At 56.8% G+C, this 27,233-nt stretch overlaps 1 protein-coding gene across 1 annotated transcript; it reads right to left on the minus strand.

Moving 5' to 3' along the window:
• Positions 1-11,096: 11,096 nt before the first annotated feature.
• LOC139604236 (maestro heat-like repeat-containing protein family member 7) lies at positions 11,097-16,211 on the minus strand. Its single transcript, XM_071455342.1, has 14 exons — positions 16,116-16,211; positions 15,436-15,585; positions 15,106-15,254; positions 14,657-14,804; positions 14,229-14,416; positions 14,002-14,139; positions 13,603-13,717; positions 13,316-13,450; positions 12,928-13,107; positions 12,639-12,794; positions 12,374-12,493; positions 11,895-11,997; positions 11,562-11,618; positions 11,097-11,299 (listed from the first exon to the last, which is right to left on the minus strand). The coding sequence occupies exons 1-14, from the start codon at positions 16,209-16,211 to the stop codon at positions 11,097-11,099; spliced, it is 1,938 nt and encodes a 645-aa protein (XP_071311443.1).
• Positions 16,212-27,233: the final 11,022 nt, after the last annotated feature.

Consider the following 27,233-nt stretch of genomic DNA (forward strand, 5'->3'; position numbering starts at 1 on the left):
CCCAACCCAGGCCACAGTGACCTGGATAATCCCCGTCCTTGATGTCCTGGTCACACAGCCCTGGCCCCTTGTCCCCTGTCAGGCTCTGGGGTGGATCCTGTGGAACATCCTTTGGTGGAGGCTGTGGCTCCAGGTGGGCCGGGGGGATCCCGGGGGACAGGGACCCTGCTGGGCATGGACAGCATTGGACTTGTTGGGAGAAACGGTGAGGGGGAGCTGGGGCAGAGTGAGCAACCCAGTGACCTGACACAGCCCTGCTGGGATGTCACACAGCCCCTCTGGGATGTCACAGCCTCCTCTGTGATGTCACAGCCCATTCTGTAATGTCACACAGCCCCTCTGGGATGTCACAGCCTCCTCTGTGATGTCACAGCCCATTCTCTAATGTCACACAGCCCCTCTGGGATGTGACAGCCTCCTCTGTGATATCACAGCCCATTCTCTAATGTCACACAGCCCCTCTGGGATAACACAGACCATTCTCCGATGTCACAGAGCTGCTCTCTGATGTCACACCAGAGTCGGTGATGTCATAGTCTGCCCTGTGATGTCAGACCTCTGCTCTGTGATGTCAAAACCTGCTCTGTGATGTCACAGATGCAGTCTATGATGCCACAGCTGCTCGATGACCTCACATGATCCACTCTGTGATGTCACAGCCCACTCTGTGACCTCATGTTACCAGATGATAAATTGTCTCCACCAGCTGAGCTGACACCTGGAGCTTGTTCTCCACAACCCCAGGCCTGTGGAGACCACTCAATGCCCATTGTGTGAGAAGGAGAACTGGAAGTTCAGCAGCCTCAGTGTCCTGCCAGCTCAGCCAGGCCCACGGGAACATTGGGCTCCACGAGCACCAGGGACCAGCAGAGACACCCCCAGGACAGAAGAACACATGGGTTAAGAGGAGGGGAAATATGTTAAGGATTTTGGGGAAATGATTACCACATGTGTGAAAAAGAATAGAAAATCACCAAATTTGCAGATGACACCAAGCTGGGTGTGAGTGTGGATCTGCTGGAGGGTAGGAGGGCTCTGCACAGGGCCTTGGACAGGCTGGATCCAGGGCCCAAATCCAGCAAGATGAGGTTGAACAAGTCCAAGTGCCGGGTCCTGCACTTTGGCCACAACAACCCCTGCAGCTCTACAGGCTGGGGACAGAGGGGCTGGAGAGCAGCCAGGCAGAAAGGGACCTGCAGGGACAGATGGACAGCAGGCTGGACATGAGCCAGCCGTGTGCCCAGGTGGCCAAGAAGGCCAATGGCTCCTGGCCTGGCTCAGGAATGGTGTGGCCAGCAGGAACAGGGCAGGGATTGTTCCCCTGTGCTCAGCACTGCTTGGGCAGCACCTCGAGTGCTGTTTGCAGTTCTGGGCCCCCAATTTAGGAAGGACATGGAGGGGCTGGAGCGTGTCCAGAGAAGGGCAACAAGGCTGGGGAGGGGTCTGGAACACAAGAGCTTTGAGGAGCAGCTGAGGGAGCTGGGCTTGTTTATCCTGGGGAAGAGGAGGCCCAGGGGAGACATGGCAGTGTCAGGGCACAGGTTGGACTTGATGATCTCCATGGCCTGTTCCAGCCTTGCTGATTCTGGGATTCTCTGAAAGAACCCTTGGAGCAGCTGCAGGATGAGCCCTGGGCCTCCTCTTGAGGAGCTCCAGCAGCCCAGGTCCCTCAGCTTCTCCTGGCAGCCCCAAAGCCCATCCTGTCAGTCGTGCAGAGCCTGTGCAGCTCCTCCTCACTGCCCAGAACAGGGAGCCCCAGAGGCAGACACAGCAGCCCAGATGTGCCCCCCTGGCCTGGGCTGCCTCTGGCAAGGGAGCAGCAGCAGGCACTGCAGGAGCCTGCAGACAATTCCTGCAGCACTTGTAGGATGATCCTGCTGCCCAAGGGACGTTCCCATGGGGCCAAGTCAGGAACTGCAATGGGCAGTGGGGCCAGAGAGGAAAGGGCAACCAGGGATGGGCTGTTTGCAGGGCAGGGAACGGGGGTGGGCAATGGGAAGACATTTGTATCAGGAAGAGGAAAGAAAGCAAAGGTGAAGCCAAGGAAATGCTCAGGGCAGTTTGGGGCTGGCTGCCAGGCAGCCCTGGCTCTGAGCAAGAGCGTCTGCAGTGGCACAGGAAACTCCCAGCTGATGGGAACAAACTTTCTGGCTGACTGCAGAGGCCAGGACAAAGCTGAGTGGTTTCCCTGGTGTCCCCCAGCCCTTGCTGGCCCCAGGGGCTGATGGCATTTGTGCTCCCTCAGGTTCATGTCCCCACAGCAACAGCATGGGGGTGCTCCCTGTGCTGTGGGCAATGCAAACAGGGGCTGCTGAGCCAGTGCTGCCGTGTCTGTGCCTGCAAGGATGGGGCACCTGTGTGAGCTGGGGGAGAGGCCAGGGCTGCAGAGGGGGGATGTTGTTGGCAGCTGCATGAGGACGCTCTGGGACGCTGCCCTGGGCTGTGCAGCGCACTGGGGATGGATGAGCCCCTGCTCTGCTGCTCCTTCCCGTCTGCCCCAGGGCCCTTGCAGAGCCCCAGCTGTTGCTGCCCTCAGCTGCCATGGCAACCCTCAGGACAAAGCACTGCCAGGGCTGTTCCAGGTACAATTGCAGTGACACTCGTTGGTGCCACCAGGTGCCATGGCAACCAATGCCTGGACCCGTTGTGATGGTGGCCATGGAAAGCTGCCCTGGGCCCCTTGCTCAGGGCTGGTGTCAGTGCCCAGGGCCAGAGGGGATCCCTTGCTGGGGGCTGTGCCATGGCCACCTGCCCTGTGCCGCGCTGGCCGCTCAGGCACCAGGAACCAGCAGCCAAGGGCACTGCCAGGGCCAAAGGCCAGGTCAGCCAGACAGAAAGGGGCAGGGCTGGGCACTGTTTCCATGGCAGCCGTCACTGGGGGGACACCTGGGTCACCTGGCCTGGCAGTTGCCATGGAGAGCCCTGGCAGGCACTGAGGGCACAGCCCCTGGCACTGAGACACTGCTGGGCCGGGTGCTGAGCACAGCGCTGAGCACGCAGAGATGGTTTTGTTCTTGCTGAGCTGCAGCACAGCCAAGGCCTGTCCTGCCCCTCGTCCAGCCACGCTGGGGAGGGGCTGGGGCTGCGGGGGAGCTTGGCAGGGGACACAGCCAGGACAGGTGACCCCAACTGACCCTGGGCACAGCCCAGACCACAGGACATCATGCTCAGGGTATGAAAGGGGGGAACAAGGAGGAAGGGGGGAATTTTGGAGCGAGGGCTTTTGCCTTCCCAGGTAACGCTTAGGCAAGAGGGGGCCCTGTTTCACCAGTGGGCAGGGTCACTACCAAAGACACAGACACCAACTTAAGGAATTGTGTCATTTATATCATGCACAGCTGCAAAGAATTACAAAAGGATAAGCTCAGCAAAGCACATCATCATTAGCAAAGAATTACAAAAGAAGCTCAGCAATCCATCCAGTCATGACTACCAAAGATTGCCTGCAGTGATTAAAGAAAGATCCATCAGCAGTTCCCCTCAGATTTTACCATCACCCAGACCCACACATCAGCTGGGGAAGCCAAGGACTGCAGAGCCACTCCCAGACACTGGGAATTCCTGCAGGTGCCGCCACCTCTGCAGGCAAGGAGGCTCCAGGCCCGCTGGGAGAGGACACAGCTTTTCCACTGTTAAACAAACAAGCTGACATCACTGCTCCTGTGGCAACATCTGGTTTCATTCTCCTCAGTGGTTCCTCCCAAAGCCTGGCCAGGGCTCAAGGAGGAACTAAGGGAGTTGACTTTGATCCTTCAGCCCCAAACAAGGCCAGATGGGGCCGGGTCTGGTTTCTCAATACAGAAAGATAAATCCATGTTTTATCAAGGAACACATGCACTGATCATGTTGTTAATAATGCTTCCTTAAGGAGTGAATACAAATACAACATTTGGTTGGAAGGTTCCTCTAGAGGTGAACTTTGCCTCAGGGCCTGTTCAGGCCCTGGGACTTTGATCAGTCCTGGGACCTTCAATGAACTACAACCTTCCTAACCATTCTTTCAATAACACAGTTTAGATTGAGACATTAGGCATAAAGGCATCTCCTCTTGTGCTTCAATTAAGTGCTGTTTAATTGCATTACTCTGAGCTATTCACCTTCCTTTTGAAACATGCCTAAATAGTTGCTGGTATTCTCTGTTATTTATCAAATGCCTCTCTTTTCTAGAGACTGCCTCTTTTAAGACAAGTCCCAATACTCCACTTCCCAGCACAAAGCATCACAACAACTCTAACATGGAATGTCAGAGTGCACACCAAGTGCACACGCTGCAATGATGACAGGCACTGCCACAAATGCATGTCACAGCAGCCTCCAATTTGGCAGCCATGAAGCCAATCCCAGCAAGAAGAATTTTCTTCTTTCTGCCACTCTTCTACTGCTCTTTGTGTCAAGGTGATTGCTGACTGCTGGCCTTCAAACCCATCCCTGAGAGCAGTGCAACATTCCTGTCCCATGAGAGCCCAGGCTCCTCCTTGGCCAGCAGGCAGATCATCCAAGGCCATGGGGTTCTGTGGAGTCCCGAGTTGTGTTTGTTGGAGCTCACAGGATGTGCTATTGGACATTTTAACAGCATCATTTGCTACTTCTTATAATCATCCATTCAGCTTATTCATGTCAACTCCACAGGATGGGGCAGCACACATGGGCCACAGGATGAACCAGAATCTTTTGCTTGCTGAAGGCCAAGGCATTCCTTGGGGGGAAAATGTTCTCTGGGCCCCAACTCTTCCTTGTGGCTGTTGCTGAAGGACCCAAAATGGTGGCCCTGCAGCCAAGAGTGGTGTGACACTGACACCGAGCAGCTCCAGCAGCCCAAGTTCTACTGACATTGGCAGTGATGCAAAAGCACAGAAATCCTCTCACACTGTGGCCTCTGGAACTAGAACAGGCTTTGGTTTCTCCTGAAGGCAAATCTTAGGGAATCCTGTCCAAGTGATCATGGTATTCCTGTGTTCTCTTTAACTGTCCCTTCCCTGACAGTGACGAGTCAGAGCCCATGGACAGAGTTCTGGCCACCCCATAGGGTGGGCCCTCCAAGGGAGCCCCATTTCTGCCAACTCCAGCTGAGAACACACCCAGCAATTGGTGACATGCAGCACTTTGCCTACCCTGATCTTTACATTTTCATAGCTCATCATTACATTTTGATGACTAACCCCTTGGTGAAACACTAGAGGTGTTTGTGGCAGACAAAGATTCTGGCTGACTATCAAGGACACCTTACAGACATCAGTAGTACTTTAGTGACACCGTTCTTCATTCTTTTTTCTCAATCTCATTCACATTAGGAACAAGAATTCTGTGGTCCATGGAGCTGGCACCTTTTTGATTCCAGAATAATGCCCCCAGGCCCTTTGCTGTTCAGCTTTACCATGTTGTCTGTGGCCAACAAGGCTTGGGGGGCCCTTTCCCCTCTGGCTGGAAGGGGCTGGGTCCCAGTCCCTGAGGGGCACCCGGGCTCCTGGATGCAATTCCTGTGCAAGTCCCTCGGTGTCACAGCAGCCTTCCCATGGAGCCCCGTGGATCAGAGCATTTCCCAAAGGGGCCCTTGGGGCAAACAGGCAGATCTGGTCTGGCAGGATGTGTAAAACAATATCCTGTCAGATCTACTTGTTCTCACACACAATCCTTGGCTGCAGGGACACATTCCCATTGTTCCTGCCCAGGTTTCAGGACTCAGTTGTCTTTCCCAGGAGCTGCTCCTTCAGCTGCCTCGGGAGGGCCATTTGGCCTCCGGACCCACACTCTGGCTCCATTATTAGGGCTGCTGGATCCAAACCCTTTATCTCCACAAACAGTGGTGACTGGAGCTGGATCTCCTTTTTTCACAATCGTTCTTAAAATTGCAATATTGATAATTGTGCTACCCTGTCATGGGGTTGAATAATCCAATCTTGTTCACTATTGTTTAACAGAATTACTGTAATTTCTCCTGGATATTCTGCATCAATTCCTCCTGCCATGACAGGAACACTTTGCAAGGCCAAGCTCCAAGGAAGCAGTTACCAAAGCAAAGTGTCCTGGAGGAATCTGAATTCCTGTTGCAGAATTGATAGCTCTCATTTGCTTTGAATTTCTCCTCATTAATTCCAATGCATGAAGGCCCAGCCCTGCAGCCTCTGGGCTGGCCCTGCCAGGGGCCATCACAGCCAGAACAATTTCCCAGGCAGCCCAAGTCTCACTGCCCATGGTTGGATTTGCAAACTGGGGGCAGCCGTGCACAGCCAGGGGGTTTCCATTTCCCCCGTGGGCCATTGTTGAGGGCATGGGGCACATCTGGGAGATGGGTTCTCCATGGGCAAAGGTTCCCATCTCCTCATTTGTTCAACTGCTCTTTTAACATCCCCTTCACCCGTGCAACCAATCCTGCAGCTTGTGGATAGTCTGGTACATGAAAAACCCTGCAGGCTTAATCACTGTATTTTTCACAGGAACAGACAAAGCACTCTGCATCACAGTATCAGCACACCCTGTAAAAATCACCAATTTCCTCCCTTCCTCCTTTTTTCATTGTATACAATCTCACAATGTTGACCACTGACATTAGGGTCCTGGCCAATCCTGTTCTGTAGGGTATTTAGAGTTACATCCCTGAGCAGCCAAAGCTACCAAATTAGTAATGTCAGCACTATTTCATATTATTCCTATTTTTTATGTAGATATTGATATAGACATATTGAAATATAGATACATATTAAAAATATATAAATACATATATAAATATATATATATTAATGTCTTATACTATAAATACGTGTATAATGATACAATATATCAATATTTCACTTGCACAAATGCATCTGAGCTCAAGAAAAAAACCTTCTTCTCTTGCTCCATGTGGGAGCATTCCAACAATAATTGTTCCTTCTGAAGGTGCTGTTTCCTATGTACTCTCAACAAATTCATCTTTGTCTGCCCAAACCCACAAGGTCTTTTCCTTTTCCATGTGCAACTTTTGGATGCATTTGAAGCCATCCAGGGCTGCAGCTTCTTTTACCCGACTGCCCCAGTGCTCCCACGGGGCTCCGACCTCAGCCCACTCCAGAGCCAGGGAACTCCAGGGAAGGGCTTCCCATCTGGGAATTTCTGATGGCACTGATTCCTCACATTTACATTGAACAAGTGACATTTTGTTGGGATCTGGCCAGACTGTGCCAGTTTGGTTTCACCAGTGGGCAAAGTCAGCACCAAAGACACAGACTCCAACTGAAGGAATCAGTGTCATTTCCTGCAGTTCAGAGCAGCAAAGAATCACAAAAGGAGCAGCTCAGCAATGCACCCAATCATCCCCACCAAAGATTGCCTGCAGTGATTAAGAAAGATCCAGCAGCATTTACCCTCAGCCTTTCCCATCCCCCAGATACACACAGCAGCTGGGGAAGCTGTCACAGCCAAGGGCTGCAGAGCCACTCCTGGGCACTGGCAATTCCTGCAGGTGCCTCCAGCCCCAGCTGAGGCTCCAAGCCCGCTGGGAGAGGGCCCAGCTCTGACAGTGCTGAATGAACAAACTGACAGCACTGCTAGTGTGGCAACATCTGGTTTCATCCTCCTCTTGGGCCCCTCCCAAAGCCTGGCCAGGGCTCAAGGAGGAACCAAGGGAGCTGACTTTGACCATACAGCCCCAAACAAGGCCAGATGTCAGATTTCATGGCCTTGTCTGGCTTCTAAATACACAAAGGTCAATACATGTTTCACTAAGGAGTGGCTGCATCTATCACAGTGCTAATGACCATGCATATCTCATCAGGGAGCAGATACAAAGATAACCTTTGCTTGGAAGGTTCCTCCAGAGGCCACCTTTGGCTCAGGGCCTGCTGTCCAGGCCTCACTCAGGGCTGCTGTCCAGGCCTTGGCACTCCAGGGACGTGCTTTAGTGCTGGGCTTGGCACTGCTGGGTGAGCGGCTGCACTGGGTGAGCTCAGAGGGCTTTTCCAACAGAAAGGATTCTGTGATTCCATGATTCTATCCACTGCATTCAGCTGAGGCTATTTTAGCAGCATTACTTTGCTCCAAAAGTTCCCTCTTGCCCAGCTCCTGTGGCCTGAGGCTTCAGCTCCTTCAGCTCCTGGTGCTGAGCTGCTCATGCTGAACGAGACGACTCGGAGAGAAGAACACAGTCCATCCAATTCCTTCTGGGACACGCAGAGGGGAGGCTGTGCAAACAGGAGCATTGTTTGCTGTGGCCTCCTCTCTGCCCTTCACGCCTTTCAGCGCTTTGAAGCAGCCAGGAGCTTTCTCCAAGAGTGCAATGGAGCAGCTGTTCCTGCTCCCGGGCCTGGCTCTTCCCAGTCTCTGACCTTGCCTGCTTCTGTCCCTCTTGCTGTGCCCTCTGCTCCCCCAGGGCTGGCTGGCTGCTGCCCAGGACTGTGGCACTGGCACAGATCCAGTGCTCCAGACCCTCCTTTCTGTGCCCTTGGAGCTGCCTGGGCACAGCAGCCTTTTCCATCTGGAAGCTCCCCATGGACAGGGAGTGCCCAGCTCCGTTCCTTGCACAGCCTCCAGGAGCCCAGGGCTGCCATCTCAAGTCCCTGCTGGCACTGGGGGCTCCCAGGTGCCTCAGGTGCTGTGACACCGCTGCACACGGGAGGGAACAGGGGCAGGGGCTGTGCTGAAAGTCAGCTCCATCTGCTGCTGCTGCAGCTGCTGCTGCTGTGGGGTCATTTGTGCAGCCCTGGCCCAGAGTCAGGGATCAGATCCTGCCAGTCTCTTCCAGCCCTGGCTGCTCAGAGTTTGGGCCTCGGAGCCTCAGGTGGCCAAAGGCAGCTGCTGCTGGTCCCTCTGTGTGCCCGTGTTCAGCAGTGCTGCTCCATCAGTCTGTGCCCAGTAACGGGAAAAGCCTCAGCCCTGCAGGGCCAGGAGCTGCCGGGCTCTGCCTGAGCAGCTCAGCCAGCAGGAAGGGAGCTGCTCCACACGGGAACCAGGAGCAAAGGACATTCCTTTTGTAGGACATGTTTTCTGTTAAAAAAAAAAAAGAAAGAAAAAGAAATTAATAAAAACACAGAAGAGAATGTGAAAGATAAAAACAAAACCCAAGTGTGTAAAGAAAAATAGTGCATAACTTTGGATTAAGAGGTAACTGATCTTTCTTAAAAAGAGAACTCAGGTATTTATTTTGTAAATGTGATAATGGCATGGATCCATCTTACTGGCCTCAGTAACCTTTTTAAAAAAGATTTTGGGGTTTGTTTCCAATACTGTAATTTTGAATTGTGGTGAAATTGGTGTGAAGGAAGAAGAAATTGCTTTGTGCCCTGCCAGCTCCAAGCAGGATTGGGAATCTAAACTCTGTCAAAGCCCAAATCCTTGAGAAGATGACCTTCCTTCTCAGCCTGGGAATGAGCTGCACGTTCCCTTTGAAACTGCCAGGGATTTCTTAGAGTCACAAAGTCCCACTGAGAGCTTTTTGCTCTGGTTTGGCAGTACAGAAGGGCAATTCTCCATCCATCAGCTCCAGACTGCACTGCCTCAGGAGCACGGCCCACTCGCCAGCTTTGGCCCACTCGTGGCACTTCTAGAGGAGGAAGAAAGTGCAATTGCACAATTCCAGCCAATCAAGAAGGAAGAATGGGACAGACAAAACACCCTGTGCAGATCCAGGTGTTCAGCTGGGACTGTGGAGAGTTTGGGTCCTTGCCAGTTGGATGTGTGTCCCCAGCTGCAATCTCTGGGCCTGCAGCAGAGTCTCACTCACCTGCCAAAGCAGAAAGTTTAGGTGCTGTGCTCACAATGGGCTTGTCTGATGCAAAGCTGTCAGAGCAATGTGAGGGCAGAGCCATCCCAGCTGGGCCCAGGGCGGAGCCCAGCAGGGCCCTGGCAGAGCCCAGAGCAGCCTCAGCACCCGCAGAGCCCGGCTGCAAGGAGAGAAAGCAGAAACCGCCCGTCAGCTGAGGGCTCCTGTGCCCTTGTGCCAAGGCCTGCGGTGCCCAGGCCATGCTGGCTGTGCCCAGAGCTGTGCCCAGAGCTGCCCATCCCTGCTGCCTTTGGCAGCAGAGCAGGAGGACAGGACACGTGCCCAGCCTGCAGCCAGCCACGGCACATCCAGCCCTCAGCAGCTGCCCAGAGCAGGATGCTCCTGTGCTCGCTGCCATCTCCCAAAAGCTCTGATCCCAGCCTGCCAAGCACACAGGGACCCACCTCACGCCACCCACGGCTGGAAGAAAAGCTGCTCCCAAACCATGGCCTCAGCCTTCTCCAAGGCCACCGCCCATCCACGCCACAGCTGCTCCCAAGCACTTCCCCATCCACACTGGACCACCTTGATCGCTTCCTCTGGAAAACAAACAACACATTCTTGAAAAGAGATTAGAGACAAAAAGGCAAAACAAGAAAAACAGTAAAAACTCCTGTCTCTGTCAGGGCCTTGAGGAAGGCCCAACTCCTACATGGCGGGGAAAAACCCACACTTTCTCTCTTCCCCCCTGCACTGCCTCCCCCAAAATCACGGTGATCCCAAAGCAAACAAGGGCTGCTTGTGGCCTCTGACAGCCAATTGCTCAGGGCTCGCCAGCGCCCCAGCCCCTCAGGCTCTGCCCCAACCCGGCCAAGCTGCCCGGCAGCAGCTCCAGAGCAGCCCCATCCAGAGGCACCTGGGAGCCCTCAGCAAGGCAGCCAGCAGCACACGGGCAGGAGGACACGGATGGCGCTTCCTGCCTGGCACAGGGCTTGTGGCCATCTCCAGGCACCGCTCTGGCAGGGATCCCCGCAGCTCCGGCCCTGCCCAGCCGCTCTGGCGGCACCACAAAGGCTTCAGCAGAACCACCACAGGCCAAGGGGCTTCTGGCCATTTCCCCTGGCCCACTGCACGCCTGGGCAGCTGGCTGAGCACAAGCACCCTTTTCACCCTTTCCTGCCTCTTGCCCTGCACACCCTGGGCAGCAAAGAAAAGCTCCTGGCAGACTGTATATCATAACACCTTCTAGAATTGAGGTATTTACAGTAATCTATAGTATTTAATAATATATATAATTATAATATACTCTAGAATTTATTTACTTACAATATAGACAAAAAATGGAAAAGAAGAAAAGAAAAATCTTGAAGAAAAGGAAAATTACCCCTGGCTCAGGATGCCCCAGCAAAGACAGCCTCCCAGATCAGCTCTCCTCCTCAGTCATCCGGCAGAGCAGGCAGCCGAGCCCCGACAGGCGAGGCCGAGTCCTCCATGCCCTGCGCAGCTGATCTTGCAGCCTCTGCATGGTGGAATATCGCCCACTCTGTATTGCCAGGAGGACATGCAGTGTTTCAAGTGCCAGCGCTGACACGGCACTGCTCCTGTCCTTCGTCAGGCATTCCAGGGCTGCAAGAAAGAGGAACAGAGCCAAGGTCAGAGCCGGATCTGCGGGGAGCCCCCTGCAAGGGCCATCGCAGCCGGTTCTTGCCATGGGCAGGAGGGAGCAGGGAGCAAGGGGATCAGGCCGAAGCTGCTGGCCACCAATGGCCCACGTGGCCCTGAAAGCTCAGTGTGCTCTGGCCACGGGAGCAGAGCCCTCCGCAGCCGGGGCAGGGCTTGCAGCTCTCCCCCCGGCAGCCCGCGCTGCCAGCCCGCTGCCCTCACTCACCTCTGCAGATCAGCTGCAGCTCTTGCTGCTGCCCCCTCAGGCGCCGCCCGGCCATGCCTGTGAACACAGAGCCTGTCACGGCGGCAGCGGCACAGCTCCCTGCCAGCGGCGCTGCCGGCGCTGTGGCCACACGGGCTGCTGGCCCGGCAGGGCTCAGCCCGGCCCTTGGCGCACGCTGCCGCCCCAGGGCACGGCTGCCAGAGGGCGGCAGCAGCAATGCCCAGCCCAGGCGGGGCTCCACGGCGCCGGGCCCGGCTGGCGCTGCCGGGGCAGCAGGTGGGGCCGGGCCCGAGCTGCGGCGGGCCGGGGAGGGAGCCCGGGCTTGTGGCTCACCCATGAACCTGATGGCCGCCTCTCGCAGGGGCTTCTGTGGGCTCTCCAGGTAGCGCAGGGCCTGGCGCACGTGCTCGGCCGCTCGGCTCCTGTCCTCTGCCAGCTGCAGAGAGCGGCAGGAGGGAAGGGTTGGCGCGGGCCCAGCCCCGGCCTCCCCTGCCCGCACAGCCCTGAGGCGCGGCCAGCAGCCGCTGGCCAAGGGCTCCTGAGGGGAGGGGGCAGCGGGCCGGCTGCTGCCCGGGGAGCCGCGGTGCCGGCCCGCAGCCCTGCCGGGCCGGGGCTCCATGGGCACCCGGATCGGGCCCATGGGAGCCTGGACCAGAGCCCACGCGGCCCAGGGAAGGCAGCGGCCTGTGGGGCGCAGGCTGGCGCCCCTGGTTGCAGCGCTGGGCAGGAACGCAGCTGCCAGTCGCACTCACTGAGCAGCGCAGTCAGGGGGCTTCTCCAGCCTGAGGCTGGGGCTTGCAGGCCGTCCTTACCAGGCCCTCGCTGAACTTCCAGGTCTGACCCAGCTGCAGCATGTGTTGGAGATCCTTCCTGTGCAGGAATGTGGCTGAAGAATGCAGCGTTTCCCGGGAGTCCTGGAGAGCAGCAGAGACCTGGAGATGGCACCAGAGCCCAGGGCCCAGGACCCGCACAGGTCCCTGAACCAAGGCCAGGAGGAGGCTGCAGCCCACCAGGCGCCAGAGCAGGAGGCAGCCGAGCCCCCTGCCAGAGGGCCAGCGGCAGCCGGTGAGTCCTCACATCTGCCACATGCTGGTTCTCATCATGGCAGTGGAAGAGCAGTGGGAGCAGGCTCTGGTGCACGTATGACTTCAGGGCCTTTTTTTCCTCTTCCGGTGAAAAATACAGTATCTCTCGGAAGATGAACATGGAGCACGCCTGCACCTGGCTATCATCCTGTATGAAAGGAAGAAAAAGAGCCCTCAGCATTGGCTGCTTCACACCCATCTGGGCACAGGCCTGAAAATGCACAGGGCACAAAGTTTGCAGGCAGCAGCCGGTGGCCGTGGCTGGAGGCGCAGAGCCTTACGTTGTCAAAGAGCGGCAGGAGCGCCCCAGCCAGCTGCAGGGCGAGGGGGCTGGCTAGTGGGGCACCATTGCACAGGAACAAACGGCTGAGGAGAACCATGGTCATCCTAAGCATCTTGCTGTCATTTTCCTGCAGCAGCTCCACGAGCCTTTCATGCAGGCTCCACATTCTTATTGCGGCCTGTGTGGAACACGAGTGTGTGAAACGCCATCCTGCTGCCGCAGGGCCCAGAGGCCAAAGGCCTGTGCCAAAGCACTGGAGCAGCTGGAGCAGGAGGCAGGAGAGCTGGGAGCAGCTGCCTCAGCGCCCCAAGGCCAGGCAAGGCCAAGCGACTGCCTTCCCCAGCCCCACGCTGGCAGCACAGCTTCAGCCGCTGCCTTCTTCTCACCGAGACACTGGTGCCGAGCACCAGGAGGCCTCTGAGGGCCAAGCGACGCATCTCCCTGCACTCGCTCTGCAGGTTCTTGGACATGACCTCCAGGACGCTGTCACGGCATTCACTCAAGTTCAGGCAGTCCAGGATCTGAGAGGCACAAGGCCGGTGACGGGGGAGCCGCACAGGGCCGGGCCCAGGCAGCAGCACAGGGCGCGGGCACCATCCCGGGCAGCTGCGGCCACGAGAGGGCAGAGAGCCGGGAGGCAGCTCAGCCAGGCAGCGCTGGCCTGCAGGCTCACCTCCACAAGGAACGCCATGGCGGCCAAATCCCCGCATGGCATGTCTTTCCTAAGCAGCCCCAGCAGGTGGAATGCAACTGCGGAACACGAGGCTTTGGATGCGTGGTGCATTTCTCTGATAGGAGGAAATCGGAAGCAAAACCCTGAGGCAGCAGGGCTAAAGCTCTGCCAGGACTGACTCACAGTGGTCTGGCCTTTCTCCAGCACCCAGCAAGGGGGAGCCGGGCCCTCTGGGAGGTGGCTGCTCTTGGGCACGCCCCTCTCCCAGCCCTTTGCAGTCTCCTTGGCCATCCCTTGGTGACAAGGCCTTGTGGCCCACGACCACGGGGCCCCACTGTGTGGGGCACCCCGGGCACAGGGCACAAATGCCAGGCGCAGTTGGGGAGAAGGGGGTCTCACCTGGCCAGCATGCCCACAGCACAGTGGTGGGTGTCAGCACAGAGCAGCGTGTCCCAGCCACGCTTGTCTTCCATTGCCACCACAACATCCTCATAGTGCAGTCGGCAGAGCAGGGCCTTCAGGGTCTGCTCTGCAAAGCTGTGTGCGGAGCAAAGCCCAGGTCACGCTGGGAGCACTGGCTCCTGCCCTGGGCACGTGGCAGGGACGGGAGGACTTGCATAGAGCACCTGTTGGGGTCGGTGGCAAGGCCGTGTTGCTGCTGGCATCCCTTCCAGAAGGTATCGGCCACCTCTGGCATATCCAAGGTGCTGAAGAGCACTTGGAAGAGCAGATGCACAAAGAGGCGGGGGAAATGCACAGTCACCACATGTGGGACATAGGGCATCTGGAGGATCTTCCACATCACCACAGTTGCCTGCAAAGGACAGAGCAGCCTGAGCTCAGTGCCGAGGTGTCCGTGTGGCAGGGCCCAAGCGTGGCAGGGAGAGGCCAGCAGAGATGCAGGGGGAGCACAGGGCCTGGTGGCTCTGAAGCTGCCCCTGGGCCAGGTTTCAGCCCAGCAGGGAGAGGCAGCGAGACACCGTGGTGGAGGGAGGATGGAGAGCTGATGGAGAGGTGAGCTTGGGCTGAGCAAAGGCCAGTTGCAGAAACTCACAGCCAGGGCAAGGACAGGCGTGTGGTCCCCATCGGAGGTGCACGTGCTGTGCTCTGGCCAGTTGGCCAGCACGTCAAGGAGTACGAGCATGGCCGTCTCTGCAGTCCTGCACGAGCACATGATGGTCTTCCACATGGTGGTAGCAGCTCTGTGGGGTCAGAGCTCTGTCTCAGGGGGGTTTGGGACACAGCGCTGTGGCCTGGGCCGCAGTGGGGAGCTGAGCTGGCTGCCAGCCCTGCCTTTGCCCACTTGCCCTCAGCACACAGGCAGCCCAGCCCCGTGGAGACTGGCCCCTGAGGAGCAGGGAGGGAGCATGGCAGCACGCTGGGGACTGGCAAAGGGAGGAGCCAGAGGGCCCTGGAATTCTCTGTCTGTCAGACCACTGGGACAGGCTGTACAGGGTGATGGGCTGCTGAGCCCTGAGCCTTGTGGGCACGTGGGCCCCGTACCTGTCACATGATGGGGCCACACGCAGGAGAGCCATCACCACATCAGCGGGCAGTGCCTCTGTCAGATCCAGAAGGGGCCTGTACAGGTTGTACTCAGGAAACTCATTGGCCTCGAGCCACTGGTGGATGTACCTCACCATGGCGGGCACCTGGAGAAGGCAGGGGAGACTTGGAAAGCTGCCAGAGGGAGTCATGTGCCCAGCTGCCCCAGAAACGTACTTCCCTTGCCACCACACTGCCTTGGCCTCAAGGCTTACAGTGAGCAGCAGGCGTGGCTTGGGAGGCCAAGCAATTGCTGGGAGGATGGAAGGCAGGCCACAGGCTGCTTACTTGCTTTGGACTGGAAGGTCCCTCCTCCACAAGCATATCCAGCAGGGCAGCGCTGCTCTTGGTTTTGAAGATGGGAGGGTACGCTCTGACCACAGTGCCCGTGACGCTGGTCTCTTCCTCTCGAATCCTCTTCATGAATTTGCACACCATCTGTAGCAGAAGGGCAAGAAGCCAGGGATGTTGCAATGAGTGCTCCACACACGGTGCTGGGCTGAGCAGGGACAGCAGGCCCAGCCCAGCTGGGGGTGGCTGCAGGTACCTGCGCTGTTCTTCGGAAGCGGCCACGGGTGCGTTCCTGCTCTTGTGTGCGCTCCAGGGCTGCATCTGGCAAAGAGCGAGCGCAGCCAGAGCTGAGGGGCTGTGGGAGAGGCCGGAGAACACAGCCCAGCCCTGCGCTCCCAGGCAGGGAGAGCCCCGGGATGCTCCAGGGGGATGGAGCACGGCAACTGCGGGGTGTCTACCCAGCCCCTCTTCTGTCCTGTCCGTGGGCATTTCCCCAGGGCATGGCATGGCATGGCATGGCATGGCATGGCATGGCATGGCATGGCATGGCATGGCATGGCACGGCATGGCATGGCATGGCATGGCATGGGACGGCATGGGGCCAAGTTGGCTGGAGGCTCCAGCCCTGCAGCCCAGCTCTGCCACTCACCCTCCTGCGGTGGATGGAATGGCACCACCTCTTCCGTCTCCTGTGCTGGGGTAGCTCCAGGGCCTTCTTCCTCCTCCTCCTCCACGCAGGCCAGCTTGGGCACTCTCGAGGCTCTGTGCTCCATGGCTGTGCCTGGCCCGCGCCCCAGCAGCGAACCCCGCCGGTGCCGCTCCTGCAGGGCCTGGTGCGCCTTCCCTGCGGGCGGGACGCGGCTGTCAGCGCTCGGCCCGGGGCCAGCAACGGCCCCCGAGCGCCCCTCAGCTGCCCCGGGCCGGCCATGCCCAGGCGTTCGCTCTTTGGAACGCGGCACGGGAGGCTCGGGGCCGGCGGCCGCGCTGCCGAGCGGCGGAGCTCGGGCCGGGGAAGCCGCAGCGGAGGCGGCGGGAGCGGCCGCGCCGCCTGTGTCCTCCGTGGGCCCCGGGAGGAGCCGGGGCCGGGGCCGGGGCCGGGGCCGGGGCCGGGGCCGGGGTCGGGACTGGACCCTGCCTCGGGTCCGGGGCCGGGCTCGGGCCAGGCGCAGCCGAAGGGCGGCGATGCCGCCCCCGCACCAGGAACTGATGCCCGCCCAGCAGCGCCACCGCCAGTACGGCCAGAGCCGGGCGGAGGCGAGAGCGCGGCGGGACGGCCGGGGCCGGGCACGGGGCAGCCCCGCCCGGGGCCGGGGGCGGGCCGGGGGCATGGCCCGGCCCGGCAGGGGAGAGGGAGGCGGGGAGAGGAGAGGGACGCCGGGCAAGGGACCCCGAGAGAAGGGTGCCCGACAGTGGGAAAGGGAGAGAAAGAGAAAGAAAGAGAAAGAGAGAAAGAGAAAGATTTTTCTAGTCTATCTGCTTTTGCTTTTGCTTCCGCTGCCGCTGCTGCTGCCGCTGCTGCTGCTGCCGCCGCTGCTGCTGCCGCCGCTGCAACTGAAGCACCGGGGCCGTTCGTCCCCGTGTCCGTTCCCCGCTCGCCCCACGAGCCCCACGTTCGAGCCCCGCGCGCCCCGGGGGCAGCCCCTGAGTCTGTCCAAACACGGGAACTTTGCAGCGGTGAGCCCAGATGCAGAGCCCTGACTCCTGCACACTGGCACAGCAATCCCCTCGCTTGCTGCTCTGCATTGGCCTGGCTGAGGGGCAAACACTGTCGGGCCACCTTCCCTTGGGCTAGGATTCCTACCTGACCCCAGCACTGCACTTACGCCTCCAGTGTTGCTTTCCCGTAAAAACAGGGGAAGGAAAACTGTGTGTGGCTCATGGTATTTTAGAGTGTCTAAAAATCACTAAGTCACCGATCTTAGAGGTGAGGTGCATCTGGAATTACATGGAAAAGGGGAGCATAGAAATAAATAGAGGAAAACATCTTGGATTGTTTCTTTCATTTTCATTTCACTTCTGGAAAGCTGTTTCAGTTTTCCAGGAATCTTCTCCTGTCTGCTCTTCCCAAGAATCTCTCGTGGAGAGCAAGGTCAAGCTTCTGTCACAAGATTTGCCACCAGGAAATTATGCCACTGGTGAAGTTTTCATTATGACTGTTTGTGCTGGTTTAGGGCAAATTTTGGGAGGAAACCTCCAAAAGGGTCCATCTAGAAAGCAAGTTCAAGCGGCCCCTCCCCCTACTAGTTCAGGAAAAGACTTCCCTCGAGAAAAGTGAAAAAAACCCAGTTTTTTTAACAAGTAAAGTATTTACAAGGATGAAAAATGAATAATATTAAATGAAACCTCTGACAGTGCTGAAGAGATGGCAAATTCAGAAAGTCCTTTTTGTGGCTTGTAGTTGGCTCACTCGGTCTCTTCTAAGTCTCTTTGGTGCTGGAATGCAGCGTCCCAGAGCTCGGTGGGCCACAGGTGTGAGCTGCTGGTGTTTTTCTGGGTTTTCAGTCCAGAGCAGGTTTAGACAGTTCCAAGAAAAAGGAAAGTCACAGTCCAAAGGAACTTCTCTGCCCCAGCTAGCTAAAACCAAATTGCTAGACCTGGGCTGTGAAGGCACCAGGATATTTCCAAATCTGGGCACTGTCAGTCCCAGCAAACACCAGATCTGGGTGGTGCTGGAGCCAGAACCTGCAACTTTCCAAATTTTGGCTTTCTGTGCCAGCAAATCACTGGACTTGGGCTGTGCCAGCATCAGGAAGTTTTCAGATCTGGGCATTGGCACTGCCAGCAAACACCAGATCTGGGTGGTGTTGTTGCCAGCGACAGAAATCTTCCGGATTTGGGCTCTGCTGGCACCGGGAGATTTCCAAATCTGGGTTCTGGTGCAGGAAACACAAGATGTGGGTGGTGCCAGACCCAGTAGCAGGAAGCTGCCATGGCTTTTGGATTTCTGTGCCAGCAAATTGCTGCATTTGGGCTGTGCCAGAATGGGGAAATTTCCAGATCTGGGCACTGGCAGTGCCAGCAAACAGCCCATTTCAGGCTCCAGGCTCCAGGAAGGACTGGATCTGGATGCCTTCTTCTTTGCCTTCCTTCTTTCCTTCCTTCTTTCCTGGGGTCCTGCTGCCAGCAAACCCCAGATTGGGCGGTACTGGCAAGGGGAAATTGCCAGGTTTTAGCTTTCTTTACCAGCAAATTCTGGACATGGGCGGTGCCAGAAGAGGGAAATTGCCAGATGTGGGCACTGGCAGTGCCAGCGCACACCAGATCTGGGTGGGGAATGTGCCAGCACCGGGAAATTGCCAAATGTGAACTTTCTGTGCCAGCATATTGCTGGAATTATGCTGTGCAGGCATCTGAAAAATTCTGGATCTGGGCACTTGTGGTGTCAGCAAACACAAGATTGGGTTGCTGTAGGTACCAGGTATTTGCTTGGTTTTGGCTTTCTTTGCCAGAAAATTGCTGGACTTGGGCTGTGCTGGCACCGGGAAATTGCTGGATCTGGGCACTGGCAGTGCCAGCAAACACCAGATCTGGGTGGGGCCAGAACCAGGTATTTGCAAGGTTTTGGCTTTCTGTGCCAGAAAATTACTGGACTGGGGTTGTGCCAGCTGGGAAATTCCTGCATCTGGGCACTGGTGGTGCCAGCAAACACCGGATCTTGGCATTGCCAATGACGGTAGCAGGAATTTACCAGGATTTGGCTTTCTGTGCCAGAAAACTGCTGGACTTGGCTCTGCCAGAACAGGGAAATATCCAGATCTGAGCACAGATAGTGGCTGCAAACACCAGATCTGGGTGGTGTTGGTGGCAGCCCTGCGAAGCTGCTGGCTTTTGGCTTTGTTTGCCAGAAAATTGCTGCACTTGGGCTGTGCCAGAATATGGAAATATCAAGATCTGGGAACTGGTAGTGCCAGCAAACACCACATTTCAGGAAGGATTGGATCTGGACCCGTTCCCTCCCTGCCTCCCTCCCTCCACAAGGTGCCAGTGGGGCTGGAGAGCAGCCAGGCAGAAAGGGACCTGCAGGGACAGATGGACAGCAGGCTGGACATGAGCCAGCCGTGTGCCCAGGTGGCCAAGAAGGCCAATGGCTCCTGGCCTGGCTCAGGAATGCTGTGGCCAGCAGGAACAGGGCAGGGATTGTTCCCCTGTGCTCAGCACTGCTTGGGCAGCACCTCGAGTGCTGTTTGCAGTTCTGGGCCCCCAATTTAGGAAGGACATGGAGGGGCTGGAGCGTGTCCAGAGAAGGGCAACAAGGCTGGGGAGGGGTCTGGAACACAAGAGCTTTGAGGAGCAGCTGAGGGAGCTGGGCTTGTTTATCCTGGAGAAGAGGAGGCCCAGGGGAGACAAGGCCGTGTCAGGGCACAGCTTGGACTTGATGATCTCCATGGCCTGTTCCAGCCTTGCTGATTCTGGGATTCTCTGAAAGAACCCTTGGAGCAGCTGCAGGATGAGCCCTGGGCTCCTCTTGAGGAGCTCCAGCAGCCCAGGGCCCTCAGCTTCTCCTGGCAGCCCCAGAGCCCATCCTGTCAGTCGTGCAGAGCGTGTGCAGCTCCTCCTCACTGCCCAGAACAGGGAGCCCCAGAGGCAGACACAGCAGCCCAGATGTGCCCCCCTGGCCTGGGCTGCCTCTGGCAAGGGAGCAGCAGCAGGCACTGCAGGAGCCTGCAGACAATTCCTGCAGCACTTGTAGGATGATCCTGCTGCCCAAGGGATGTTCCCATGGGGCCAAGTCAGGAACTGCAATGGGCAGTGGGGCCAGAGAGGAAAGGGCAACCAGGGATGGGCTGTTTGCAGGGCAGGGAACAGGGGTGGGCAATGGGAAGACATTTGTATCAGGAAGAGGAAAGAAAGCAAAGGTGAAGCCAAGGAAATGCTCAGGGCAGTTTGGGGGTGGCTGCCAGGCAGCCCTGGCTCTGAGCAAGAGCGTCTGCAGTGGCACAGGAAACTCCCAGCTGATGGGAACAAACTTTCTGGCTGACTGCAGAGGCCAGGACAAAGCTGAGTGGTTTCCCTGGTGTCCCCCAGCCCTTGCTGGCCCCAGGGCTGATGGCATTTGTGCTCCCTCAGGTTCATGTCCCCACAGCAACAGCATGGGGGTGCTCCCCCTGCTGTGGGCAATGCAAACAGGGGCTGCTGAGCCAGTGCTGCCGTGTCTGTGCCTGCAAGGATGGGGCACCTGTGTGAGCTGGGGGAGAGGCCAGGGCTGCAGAGGGGGGATGTTGTTGGCAGCTGCATGAGGACGCTCTGGGACGCTGCCCTGGGCTGTGCAGCGCACTGGGGATGGATGAGCCCCGGGTCTGCTGCTCCTTCCCGTCTGCCCCAGGGCCCTTGCAGAGCCCCAGCCGTGCTGTTTGCCCCCAGTCTGCCCACGGCCAGCCTGGGGCTGCTCACGGGGGTTTCTGTGCTGAGCATTGGCCTGGCCGTGTTCTTGAGAGAGCCTGGGCCAGGAGCCTGGAGCCCCCAGGGCCTGGGCTGAGGCGTCAGCGCTGCCCCAGCAGTGCCCATGGCCTGTCCCTGCTGCAGCCCCGGCACTGCCACCCCCAGGGCTGTGCCCGGCCCCGAGAGCACTCAGGCCCTGCAGCAACACCAGGGCCACCAGGGCAGCGGGGCAGGGCCACGGCAGCAGCACTGGCAACACCAAGTGCTGCTGCTGCTGCTGCTGGGCACAGCTGCTGGGCCAGCCCTGATCTGCCCCAGCTCTGCACACAGACATTGCTGCTGCAGCTCCAGAGAAGGCAACAAAAGGGCATCTCTGCAGAAAACTCTGCTGGGAGATGCTTTAGTTCCTTTAAAGGCACCAAGAGCTCATTGACACAGTCTGTGGCCACAGGGAAGACGGAGAGAAACAAAATGAGAAACGGCACAAACAATGACATTTCTTGTGGACAATATGAAAAAAAACTAAAACAAAGAAAAAGAACTGCCAAACTGAAACCAACAAGAAGTATTAAAGATGACTTTTATTACAAGTGATTTTCAGAAATTGGCAAGCAGATGAATGTTCCTGAAAGCATCCAGTCATCAGTCTCCACACTGCAGCCTTGAGCTCCTGGTTCCTCAGGCTGTAGATGAGGGGGTTCAGGGCTGGAGGCACCACTGAGTACAGAACTGATCTGACAGGGCCAGATCCAGGGATGGGGAGGACATGGAGGGGGGCTTCAACTGAGCAAATATGCCAGTGCTGACAAACAGGGAGAGCACGGCCAGGTGAGGGAGGCAGGTGGAAAAGGCTTTGTGCTGTCCCTGCTGAGATGGGATCCTCAGCACAGCCCTGAAGATCTGCACATAGGAGAAAACAATGAACACAAAACAACCAAATACCAAAGAGACACTAACTGTGATGAGTCCAACTTCCCTGAGAGTGTTGGAGTGTGAGCAGGAGAGCCTGAGGATCTGGGGCACCTCACAGAAGAACTGGCCCAGGGCATTGCCATGGCACAGGGGCAGGGAAAATGTATTGGCTGTGTGCATGAGAGCATGGAGAAAGGCACAGGCCCAGGCAGCTGCTGCCATGTGGGCACAAGCTCTGCTGCCCAGGAGGGTCCCGTAGTGCAGGGGTTTGCAGATGGACACGTAGCGGTAGTAGCACATGATGGTCAGCAGTGAATACCCTGCTGTGATAAAGAACAGAAAGAAAAAGAGCTGAGCAGCACAAGCTGAGTAGGAGATGGTGCTGGTGTCCCAGAGGGAATTGTGCATGGCTTTGGGGACAGTGGTGCAGATGGAGCCCAGGTCGCTGAGGGCCAGGCTGAGCAGGAAGAAGAACATGGGCGTGTGCAGGTGGTGGCCGCAGGCTACGGCGCTGATGATGAGGCCGTTGGCCAGGAGGGCAGCCAGGGAGATGCCCAGCAAGAGGCAGAAGTGCAGGAGCTGCAGCTGCCGCGTGTCTGCCAATGCCAGCAGGAGGAAGTGCCTGATGGAGCTGCTGTTGGGCATTTGCTGGGGCTGGCCATGGGGACCTGTTCATGGAGAAAGGACAGTGAAGAGTTAGAGGAGATCCCTGTAACCAAAACCAAAGCCATTTCCCATACACTCTCCCCAAAACACACACAGACACATCCTTTTGTGTTCAAGAGTTCTGGGGTTTTTTTATAAGTTTCCTCATATCTCTTCTGGTGTTTTTGGCTATCAGAAGCCCTCAGCATTTCTGCTGCACTCAGGGAGAACAGAGCAAGTTCTGTGAGGCAGAGTGATGAGTGGAGACTGAGGAGAGATGGTCTGTCATTGTGACCTGTTCAGAGTTTCTCTGGGCTTTAACCTGTCTCAGGTGGAGGGTGATCACCTTCCCATGCTTCCCCTAAAATGTCACCAGGTACTGCTGAGAGCAGATGGATCCACCCCAGCCCAGCTGCACATTTGTAGCCAAGGACTCGCATTGCTCATTTCACCAACCCAGCAGCATTTTCAGAGTCAGAACACCTCTGCCTTTCCCCATCAATCTCATGACTCAGAGATGCTCTAGGACAGGTTTGCACCCTGGACTGAAGCTCCCAGCTTGGACTGAAATCTCAGGGAGACTCCCAAGTGTCCTTCTGATGGCATTGGATTGTGGGAGATGCAGCTCCTTCCCTGGCTGCCCTGACAGCATTGCCCAGAGCCGGGCACTGGGGACAGCGTCACCCTGAGCCAGCTGTGCCCCCTCCAGAGCCCCCAGGGCCGGGCAGCTGCTCCCAGCCCTGTGCTCTGCAGAGGGAACTGGGCCCGGGGCTGCAGAGCTGCCCCACGGCTCTGCTGCAGCTCTGCCTGCACAGGAGGGGCTGCACGCCTTGGAGCCCCGGCCCTGAGGGCAGAGGCTTGGCTGGGGCACAGGAGGGAGGGGGCTTGTTCAGAGGGAGGGGCTGCACTGCAGGGGATCCTATGCACATCTCTAATCTTAGCCTGCCACAGCATTGCTGGGTTTTGTTTTCTCTCCTTCCCTGATCTTCTCTCTGTTTCCTGGAGACTTTCCTCCTGCAGGTGTTTCCCTGTGCCCGATCTCTCCACACCAGCACTCACAGACCCCAAATCTCTGTGCACTCCCTGTGCCCCTACAGCCTGTTTGCAGGGCATGGGCTGGGGGCAGGTTCTGTTTGCAGCTTGGAGAAAGGACAGCTCAGACTGAATCTCATGGGTCCAGCAAAGGAGATGCTGGTGCTGGCCATGGGCAGAGGAGTGGCTGAAAGCACATTAGGGATCTCCTGTGAACCTATTGATCATTATAAGTAACAGTTCAGATGTCTCAGGCACTTGTCAAAATCCATAATCATCCTTTAATATTTATCACCTCTCCCTGCCATTCTCCAATAGTAGGAAACTGAATACAAAGTCTTGGGAAATTTCTTCATTTTTATCAAAATCCTTGTCTTGGGAATATTCTGTGACTGATCAGAACCCCTCAGTACATCAGAGCTTCATGAGCATTTCACCTCCCCTGCACCAGAAATACCCAGAGTGGTACTCCCAGAGTCTGCAGGCATTGGGATGTTGCAGCTTCAGGAAATCACTGCAGGAGCTGCAGCTGCATTGTCCTGCAGCCAGAGGTTGCTGTGCCAAGGGCTGGCAGTGATTGTGCCCCAGGCACTTCTCAGCCCCTTCCCAGCCCTGAGTGCTTGAAGCTCTCTGTGCCTCTGTGCTGTGCCCGGGCTGGCTGCAGGCAGTGCCCCAGCCCTGCTGGGCTGTGCACAGGAGCTGCTCCTGGCCAGAGCTGTCTCTCTGCAGCTCTGCTGCCCTTGCCAGGAGCTGCCTCTGGGCCAGGAGCCCGGCCCAGCTCAGCAGCACAGACACAGCACCAGGACTTGAATGAGCCCCTGAGGCTTTGTGCTGAGGCCCTGAACATCAGTCCCTGAGGGGGAGCTGAAGAAACCTCTCCAGAACTCTGAGTCAGAATCCAACTCCAAAGTTTCTTGAAGTTTTAATGGGTCCCTGTGAGGGACAGGACTGAGAAAGTGTCCCCAGGCCCCAGGCAGATCAGGGACATGGAGGCAGTGATGACAGGTGGGGACAAAGAGAAGCCAAGTCTTGGTGCCCTGGGGCACAGCAGGGTCTGTGCCACCAAGGGCTGTGAGGAGACACCTTGTCCTGAGGCCCTGGGGCCTCCTGGCACAGCCCCAGCCAGGCTGGGCACTGCCAGCCCCTTGTCCTGCCCTCAGCATCCCCCCCTATCCCACATCCCAGTGGCCTCAAGGATCTGCTGGAAGGAGTCCCTGGGGAGCCTTGCTCAGGAATGGCCCTGGGGGCTCCTGAATGCTCCCTGCAGGGACTGCAGGTTTTTCAAAGGACTTTGGGTTTTGCTTTTGCCTTGGAGTGTCTGAGAGGTTTGTGCAATCATGGCCTCCAATTATTTGCTGTAATTAGTCCCTGGAGAGGCTTTGTCAGTAACAACACTCAGTGGGGCTCATTCATGCCTCAGGGTACTATTTCAGTTATTTTAAGGTACCTGGTGTTTCCCTTTTGATACAGACTCTGGGAGAGGTTTGTGCAAGCATGGCCCCAATTATCTGCTTTAAGGAGTCCCTTGAGGGCTTTGTACTGACACTCAGTGGGGCTCATTAATACTTTGAGATACTCAAGATTTTTAAGGTACTTTGTGTGGAGGCTGGAGAACTGGCCAAGGAAAAGCCTGCTGTACTCCCCTGGAGGACCAACCCCTAAGCCATAACCTCTCGTTAGGGAGAGCAAAAAGTTCACCCCCAAAATCCTTTGTTGCTTTATGTTGATCCCTTGCAACCCATTGGTCCTTCCCCTTTGCTCTGCCCCTGTGCCCTGATCCCATTCACTCTAGTGTTCTGTCCTGCCCTTCGAGACCCCAATATAAAGCCCTGCTTTCCCTGCCTGAGTGGCTTTTTGTCCCTGGACCCTTTTGAGGATGAAGCTCAGGAAAGGTTCTCCTTGGAACCCCACACCAAGACCCCGTCTCTCCTCCTGCGTCGCCGGGATCACAGAAGAGCTGAAATCCCTCGGCATGAGCACAGACATTGCCTGTGCCCCGAGGTGTCTTCTTCAAGAAGTTTCTTCGGGAAGGTTGCAGCGCTCTGAGCACCACCTGCCACAACCTGTGGCGCCCAGCGTGCGGCCTCTGCAAAGAGATCCCTGAAGAAGTGTCTCCTGCAGCCTCCCACTGCAGGACAAAAGTCGCTGTTGGCGCAGCCGCTTTCCCCAGGAGAAGCCCTCACGTTTTAGTGGGGGCTGCCCGAAGGGCGACCGGGACCCTCCGAAGACTGAAGAGGCCGAAGAGCTCCCGGAGTAGCGGAGGCCAATTGAGGAGCTGAGCACCTGCCCAGCAGATTTTCATTGACCCGATGGGCAATGGCCCAAAGAGCAACTGTAAGTTATATATATATATATATATATATATATATATATATATATATGAGGGTCTTCTGTTTTTTCATTTTCCTTTTTCTGCTGGGTGTGGGAACAAAGTCTGAGGATGGGCAACAACCTTAGTCACCCTAAGCTGAGTCCTCCTCAAAGACACGACTATTCCAAGGTTGTGGGTGCCCTTGTTGATTGGAGAATTTGTTTTTCTAAGGGAAATTGGAAAGCTTTTGTTCATTTTCTTTCCAAATACTTGGTGAATGTTTCAAGGGAATTGGTTTTATTGCTTGAGTTTTGGATGTGGTTGGGATCAAGTTATTTGTTTTACAAATGGAGGGAAATTTTAAAGTGGGGAAGTTTTATCCTCTTTTCCATTTATCCTTATTTTCATTCTATTTATGATTCAGTTAAAAATTTGGGGGAAAATTCAGGAAAAGTTTTTGGTCCCCAGTTCAAAACCACTTCCCCTTCTTCCTGTCCCCATGTACCCAAAACCCTTCCTCACCTGAGGGGCAATGGGCTGGCAGTCGTTGTCACTTGGCCCAGGGTTGCTATCGATCCCCTGACGCCTCCCGATCCCCTCTCTCCCTTTGCCTGGACAGCAAAGCGTCTGCTGCCCTGGACCTTCCCCTCATCCTCCCTCCTGTGCCCCTTTACCCACTTCCCCCTCCTGCTGATTCCCCACAAAACAGTGCCAGCAACGTATCCAGCCCCACCATTTTGTTGCCTCCATTTCCAAGTTTTCCTGCCCTTACACCCCAAAGTGGCCACCTCCCCACCTCTCCTCCTCCCTTTTCTGTGCCCTCCATTGCACTCGTCTCTCCCCTTCCCCCATGTTGATGGGTGTACCCACACCAGGACCCCCCATTGGTCAGGAATCCCCTCCCCATCGTGGACCCCATTGCAGTTGTGTATAAACAGGGGAGAAGGACAACATCACCCAGCTCCTGGGACCCCATCCCCTGCAGGGACACCTCCTCAGCAGAATGTCCCCGGGTTGTCCAGAGCCGTGCCCCTGCCCCAGGTGGGGATGGCGAGCTGGGGGGTGCCCTGCTGCTGCACAGACCTGCAGGGACAGCCCCTGCCAGTGCCCGTCACCAGCGGAGCACACTGCCCCTGGAGCAGGCAGGTTGGAGCTGGGAGACATCCTGCCGCGTTTGGGATTTCAGGAGGCAGCACCCACTCGGGGTCACAGGCCCATGGACATGAGCACTGGGTGGAGGAAAGATCTAATGTTAAAAACATCATCCAGGCAATGCTCTTTTGACAAGTTCTGCCCTGAGTTTTCCTTAAGAAGATCTGAAACGCTCAATGTCACCAGCAAAAGCTCCTGCAATGGCTGCAGGCCAGCAGAGCAGGGCTGTCAGCTGTGAAACAAGTGCTGCCCCAAGCAGCAGCTCCCCCAGGGCAGCAAATCAAGAGCTGGGAAGGAGCTGATCTGAAGGCCAAACCTCCTTAGCTCCTTCTGAAAGAGCAGGAACAGTTCCTCATTCCAGTGA

Source organism: Agelaius tricolor, unplaced genomic scaffold, assembly GCF_023055355.1.
Source record: "Agelaius tricolor isolate 1412-34295 unplaced genomic scaffold, bAgeTri1.0.p SCAF_48, whole genome shotgun sequence".
In the NCBI taxonomy this organism is placed as follows: domain Eukaryota; kingdom Metazoa; phylum Chordata; class Aves; order Passeriformes; family Icteridae; genus Agelaius; species Agelaius tricolor.

Bases quoted from the DNA above. Each gene is read 5' to 3' on its own strand.
- LOC139604236 (XM_071455342.1), bottom strand. From the start codon at position 16,211: ATGGAGCACAGAGCCTCGAGAGTGCCCAAGCTGGCCTGCGTGGAGGAG. The intron at 14,805-15,105 runs GTACGGGGCCCA...CTGACCCCACAG, and splicing joins GTGGCCCCATCATGTGACAG to AGCTGCTACCACCATGTGGA. The intron at 11,998-12,373 runs GTAAGGACGGCC...CGCTCTCTGCAG, and splicing joins GGAAGTTCAGCGAGGGCCTG to CTGGCAGAGGACAGGAGCCG.